The sequence below is a fragment of the Nannospalax galili genome, unplaced genomic scaffold (genome assembly GCF_000622305.1).
Source record: "Nannospalax galili isolate Female #2095 unplaced genomic scaffold, S.galili_v1.0 scaffold381, whole genome shotgun sequence".
Lineage (NCBI taxonomy): Eukaryota > Metazoa > Chordata > Mammalia > Rodentia > Spalacidae > Nannospalax > Nannospalax galili.
The window spans coordinates 1,895,628-1,902,963 of NW_008347312.1; the positions used below are offsets into that span (position 1 = coordinate 1,895,628).

General features: G+C 41.5%; 1 protein-coding gene and 1 pseudogene across 1 annotated transcript in view; both read right to left on the reverse strand.

Moving 5' to 3' along the window:
- The window catches only part of LOC103742790 (ATP-binding cassette sub-family A member 3-like), a 191,249-nt gene that overhangs the window by 27,818 nt on the left and 156,095 nt on the right, over positions 1–7,336 (reverse strand). Inside the window, 2 exon segments of the mRNA XM_008843893.1 lie at positions 2,705–2,883; positions 3,997–4,170. Of these exon segments, the coding sequence (XP_008842115.1) occupies positions 2,705–2,883; positions 3,997–4,170 (353 nt within the window).
- Positions 307–1,551, reverse strand: LOC103742783 (annotated as a pseudogene).

Here is a 7,336-nt window from a genome sequence, read left to right on the forward strand (position 1 = left end):
TCCTCCTCTTCATCATCAAAAACATACTCTTAGTTTGCTTTACAGTCCAATTTACAAATGGTCCCCTTAAAATACAGCATGCCCCAAAGCCTTCTGAGTTTGAAATGTAGCCTGCAGCACTCTTTCTACAGAAGCCCTGAAGGATCACAAGAAGCTTTCTTAAAAACAACAACACAAAAGTTCCAGTTGGATGAAACCATTTTTCAACTGAGCTTAAAAAACCAAATTTTCAGAAATACAAGAGGACAGGAAACAGATTACTTGGGTTTTTTTTTTGTTTTTGTTTTTTTTTCTCTCTCTCTCTCTCTACGTCTTTTCACATCTTTTATGAATGCAGCTACGATGTTTCCTCCACTGATACACACATAATAGGGTGGACAGCGTGGTTACCACCAGGACCAGAAGTGGGCTCAGACCGCAGCTGGGAGGAGCAGCCATTGATTTTGGAATTTCATTCTCAGACCCTGATGGCCTCAGAGACTTGTTCTTGACCCGGACGGGCTGCCACACAGTCACATCAGAGCCATTGCCAAAGGCTTGAATTGCATTTTTCAGACATGTATTGTCTTTGAAGAAACTGAGAAATTTCAAGCACTCCTCTAGGTCATTCCCACTGTTGCTGCAGTCACACCACGGGGCCACGGTGAGGCTGCTGGAGTCTATGTAGTTGGGAGTCATGACTGTGCCAATCAACCCCGAGTAAGCCAGGAGGCAGTCTGCATAGTTCTCCTTAAGACAGCTGCTGACACACCTGGACTCTGGCTGGCAGTTGGTAAAAAAATCTATGAGGCGAGATCTACAGATGTAATTCGTCTTGCAGGAGTCCTGCAAATTCAAACAGTTGGGTTTCTCCCGCTCTTCGTAGGAGCACACAGGCACGATGGTCAGGCGCCGCCGCTCTGTGCAGGCAATGTCCCTGCAGGAGCAGAAGAGCATCCCATAGCTGTGCTTGGCTGGGACCTTGTCAAAGAACTGCCTGAGGGCCTTGTGGCACTTGCGGCGGTTGCAGACTTCGTTGGACATGCTGGTGGTGCACCGGGTGATATAGGCAGACCTGTACTTCTTGCAGGTGTCATCAAGGTTGCAGGCGCTGGCCGCATCCAGGCAGTTATTCCCTTTCGAAATGTGCTCCACTGATAAGAACGGGGCGGCACGGAATATATCTGACAATCTGCTGTTAACTGGTTCGTATGGGGAATCTTCCAGCAGATCATTTCCCTGTAGACTCTGGTACATGCTCCAGTAGATGCGCAGGCAGTTCTTTTCTTTCTTCATGCCCCGCTTGCAGCGGCAGTTGTAAAGAGACTTTTGCTTCAGGGCCTCCATTGCGCTGCGACACTCATCCTTGGCCTCCAGGCTGGAAGCCAGGCTGAAGTTGATCTCCTTGCCTGCCACACACTGCCTTAGCGTGCGGTACTTGGTGCTGCAGCTCTGTTCTTTCAGGCACTGATTGCTGGCTTTCACGCAGTCAAGGCGGTCCCCGCCACTCACTTTGGCAGACAGGAGCAAATCCAGGAGTGGTAGCGCGAAGTACAGAGTGGCCAGGAACATGGTGCAGGCTTGCAGCTGTTCCCCGTATGGGCCACCACTTGCCGGAAGCCACGACTCTGACCAGCAGAGTGGAGGAAAGGACAACACAGACGCCACGATGAGGTTCACTCCACTTTCAAGTCTCTTCTCCTTATTGAACGTTTGTACAAAGCTTTTATAGGGAAGCAGAGGGCTTATTGAACATTTGTACAAAGCTTTTATAGGGAAGTAGAGGGCGGAAGAAGCTGGGCGGGTAAGTTCCGCTGTTTACCGCACCTTCCACAGCCAGACCACCAGGCAGGATGTTGAACAAATTTACAAGGTTGAGGCAGACAATAGTTACTATTTCTGGGCAGAGGGCCCATGGCTCTCTACAACTGGAATCAGCTTCTAGTCTGTCATCTTACTTAGAAGTCACCACTTCACTTTTTATTTGTGAGACAGTGTCTCAGTTGCTTAGGTTGACTTGAAGCCCAGGCAGGCCTTGAACTTATGATCTTCCTGCCTCAGTGTCCTGGAGTAGCTATGGCCACAGCTGCACCCCCACCATACCTGGCTTGCTATGTCTAGTTTTAAATGCTCATATTATGACCAAAGAGAGTTATGAGTCATGGTTTAAGCTTGTTATTAAGAAATTAGGATATTAACAAGGAGAAATAAAAACCAAAAGTAAGTAGAAGGAAGGAAATTATAAAAATAAACATCAAAAACTGTAGGGGGCTGGAGGGATGGCACAGCAGTTAAGAGCACTGGCTGTTCTTGGGAGTCCTGGGTTTGAATCCCAGCACCCACATGACAGCTAACAACTGTTTATAACTCCAGTTCCAGGGGATTTGACATCCTCCTGTCTCTTGCGAGCATTGCGTGACGTGGATGCAGTTACATACATGTAGGCAATACACTCATACATAAAAATAGATAAATAAATGAAAACTGCAAAAAGAAGTTGCCAGCAGTCCATAACATTCATAAAGACAAACTCTGGCCCTTTGAAATGATCATCAAAACGAATGCAATTTATTGCAGGTAACTGTACCTCAGTAAAATGTTGAGAAAGTGCATTCTTGTAGACACTGATGTTTTCAGAGAGTAACCGAGGTAGTGATGCATAGGAATCTAGCTTCCAGGCCTAACTATCAGTGCTACTAGACCTCTCCCATGCTTAATCCCTCACCTTCTTGTATTTCTTACAAATGCCACAGTAAACGTGCTGCTTGATAAATATTCACGGTTTCCACCAAGTAATCTCCAGAAGGAAAATGGAGAGGAGGAAAAGGAAGCCTGCAATGCTCATGGCCATCAGGTACTTTCCAATCACATGCTCCTTCAAAGAATAAACATTCTTCTTGGTATCTGAGGATGGACAGGCAGATAGAACACATCTTACTATGTAGGACTGACATCATGAACAACTCATTAAAAAAAGTTAGAAACAGGATACAATGATATGTTAGGCTAAACTGAGACACAGTGTAGAGTGTAAGAAGTGACGAATCTGCTACACAAATACAATTTAACAGATGAATTCTGCAGACAGGCCCTCATTAACATATTGTTTGGTAATAAAGCCAGACTATAAAGTTAGTACAGGTACTGATATGTCTAATGATAATTAAGCCTAAAATCCCATCAGAAGTGTGAGATATTAGGTTGGAAATTAGAACTTTCTCTCTCTCTCTCTCTCTCTCTCTCTAACAATAATAATTAAAGAAAAAGGCTATGAATCTGAGAGGGAGTGGGGGTGTGTGGGAGGAGTTGGAAGGGAGGAAGGAGTGGATATAATGTAAATACAGTACTCGCATCTGAAATTCTCAAAAAACAGTTATATAAAATGAAACTTTACCTCAGTAAACAAAGTGCAGAGTGATCAAGGAGTACACCCAATGTTGACATCTAGCCTCTATGTGCACATGCACACATGTACACATGCACTTTCACACATACATGTACACATGCAAACAAAGCTATGTGACATAGGGCACAAAGTCAGTTTCCTTAAAATGCATAAAAAACATGAATTTTTTGTGGAGATTTACAATAATGTGTGTAAAGCTGACAGACAGCTAATTATTGATAGCTCTATTCGACATCTCAACATGACTTTCAATTTACTTCAGATTTGATTTTGATACACACCTACTGTCTCCACCCTCCCACCCCATGCTGGGGATCAAACCCAGGGCCTTGTTAGAAAAGTGCTCTACCACTGAGTTACAGCCTCATCCCTCTTTTCATTTTGTGACAGGGTCTTGTCAAGTTGCCCAAGATGACCTTGAACTTGGGATCCCAACTCACAATCTCCCAGTATCATTGTTCCAAGTAGCTGGAGTTACTGGTCTGCTTAAAAAAATAACTTATGTACTAAGAATGTTCCTTTGAAATAAGCAGGTTCAGGTTCATCACACGATTCATGCTCTGAGCCTGAGACTGGTTTCCTAGAGACGTAGAAATACCCATAATACTTACTTTCTTTACTACAGTTTAGGTAGCTGGGAAGTTTCTTTTGCTGGGTGCACAGTATTTTCCTCTGGTAGATAACAGTGGAGTCACTGATGCACTTTCCCAGGTTGTACGTGGGAAGAAGCAGTAATGCACTGTGCAGGAAGGTTTTCGTGGTGTTAGACACACTAGTTGGTATTTCTAAAAGGGTGACAAGAATAGGTTACAGAATCATAAATGAACCATCCCCGGGATGAGAAAGCCCCAGTAATGAGCAAACCAAGCTCAGGGAATCAAAACCAGATTATCTCTGAAGAAGAGTGAGTCACTTGCCAGTAGGTTTTGGCACGGCTTCTAACTGGGTATTACGTCAATGATCACAGAATCATAAAGCCTTTTTTCTGTGGAGCGGAGCCATCTACAACTTGCATTTTCTTTGTGAAAAGAATTTTAATTATCAAACGCTTATAGTACAATTCAATTTGATTTTAAATACTTAAATGCTTATAATACAGCTCAAATTTTCCACTTTTTCTTAAATCAAATTTAGTAAATTATATTTTAGAAGTACAACAATTTGTTTTCAGTGATTTCTTTCTGAACTTTATTTAGTCAAACATTGGAATGCCTCATTCTATCCGCCATGGACTTTAACATTTCATATTTTCCATATTCCCATGTCATGGGATATGGTAAGTATATTTATTTTGTATTCATTATTAAGCTACTGCTTCTCTCTTCAATTATGAATAACATTCTGAAACTTGGATCCACTGAAGATATTTTTAGATTTATTTTTAATTGACACAAAATAATTATACATATTTGTGGAATACTATATGATATAATAGTACATATACAAAGAAAGTAGAGTGACCAAAGGAGAATCATTAGCATACCCACCACCTCAAATACCATCATTTGTGATAACAACATTTACCACAACCTTTCAGATATTTAAAAATACTTATTATTAGGGAATACTGTCACCTTGCTTTGCAGATTAAGATCAGAACTCATCCCTTCTATCTAACCATTGCTGAGTTCTAGATTTAATTAATGCTTTAACTTCCAAAGTTTCCATTTGCAAAATGTTTCCAAATCTATTTGTGCTGAATATTTTATTATTTGTTCATATTTCTTAGACTGTGTGTATTTTCAAGAGAACAAATGATACCAAATGCTGGAGAGGATGTGGGGAAAGGGGAACACTCATGCACTGCTGGTGGGGATGAAGACTTGTTCAATCCCTATGGAAAACAGTGTGGAGAACTCTTAAAAACCTACAAATGAACCTACCGTTTGACCCAGTTATACCACTGCTTGGCATATACCCAAAGAACTCATCCTATTGCAGAGACACTTGTGTATCCATGTTTGTTGCTGCTCTTTTCACAATAGCTAAGAGATGGAAGCAACCTAAGTGTCCCTCAATTGACGAGTGGATAATGAAAATGTGGTTCATTTATACGATAGAGTTTCACTCAGCAGTAAAGAAAGATGAAATCACGAAATTTGCAGGTAAATGGATGGAACTAGAAACTGTTATACTAAGTGATGTAACACAGACTCAGAAAAAAAATCGACATATGTTCCCCCTCATATGTGGATCCTAGAACCAAACCCTGATAAATGAGTATATATCCAGACATAAGTACAGGAACAAGGATAATGGAAAGGAAACAGAGAGGTAAAGGAAGAGAGAGAACCTGAAAGAGAAAAACAGTAGGAAACAGGCCTTAATAAGGAAGCTATGGATAAAAATTGGGTTAGTTTAAGGGAGGGGGGGAGGGAAGCATATACAAAGAACCTAGGGGATAAAGGGAATGAAGGAGCTCAAGAGAGGTAGGACCATAGGAAAAGGGTATTATTAAGGGAGAAAATGGAAAAATGGGGGTACATTAAATGGGGAAACCATGATGGAAGGGTTATACAATGAGAGAGATAAAAAATTCCTAGCTAGTTTAAAAAAAAAAAAACAGAGGGAGCCACATTAGTCCAACAACCTACTGACAAAATATACATACATAATATAGGTTTAGTCAATGTTTATCTGAGAACTTTTGTTTTTTGCCCAAGCTTTATCTACAGAGTGGAAGGTAATTAGAAGTACCAGACTAGTGGAACTAAAATTCTTGGATGTTTAACAGCCATACTTTGAGGCCTATACTAATCTGTTCAGCAAGAGACCCTGAACCAGAAGGAAGGACCTGCCTAGCAGAAACTGAATATTGCTTAAAGCTGTAGGTTGTATTTAGCTTTTCCTTTCTGGAATGCCTATGAGGTGTTTAGCTTTATTCTTCATCCAGAAAATAGCTATTTTCCCTCCTTTAATTTTTCTCCCTTCTTAGCATTATTTCTATAGGACTGTGCTTCTCCAACTCAGAGGGCCTGCTCAGTCCATCACTCTTAGACATTTTGAAATGTATGGATTTACAAGGATACTGTATGGTCCACCCTGAACACAGAGGATAGGAGGACCCCCCTCCCCATGGCTCTTCCTGCAGCTCCTCTGAGGCTCCATCTAGTCTAGGACTCTGCCTCATGTTAGACACTTACTCAGTAGCTCTGATCTTTCCATTCTCACAGGCTCAGTCTGGCACTCTACTCTCCACATCCTTCTTTCTTCCAGCTCAAACATGGTAGCCATCTTTTCTCCATTTCACTGTTTGATGCTTCCTTTGTATTAACTTGCCCTCCAGCCTTCTGTGGGGCTGGCACACTCATCTTCTCACATTTCAGTATGTGTTTAGCAAATTCTGGATGCACCATCTAGAGAAACCAGGGTGGAAGTAAATAAAGATTTTCGTCTTACAAAGAGCCTTGGTTTCTAGGATGCACATCCTTGGAAGGCACTTGGACTTGATCAATGATATCCTCCAGGGAACCTACTTGCAGCAAATACAGAGAACCCTTTTTTCCCACTCTGGACTTGCTGGGCAGGTCATGGTCATAGATGGCAATACTTGATTGTTTGGGGCTATAGTTAGAATTTACAGAGGCATCAGGAGAAAGGAAAATGAGACCGTTTCTAGGAAGAGGACAATCATTCAGGGACAACTAGTGAGAAGGCCTAGAAGGAGTTTGAGTAAGATTTATTTCCATGGTAGATATGATTCACTTTTCCAGGTTCCTAAAAGTTCTTCGCAGAAATCACAATGACTTTGTAGACATACACAGGCTCCAAGGATCCAAGTACAACCGATTATGACTTGTAATAATCAGCTACATACAGATTAGAGATGCATGCGCCAACATCTCAGTGTTAGTAGCAAAAACAATGAGTATTTCTGCAGGGAACAATATATTCTAAAATGAAATGGAGATCTTTTTTAAAGGTTAAAAACTCATTCAATTTTATGTCTTA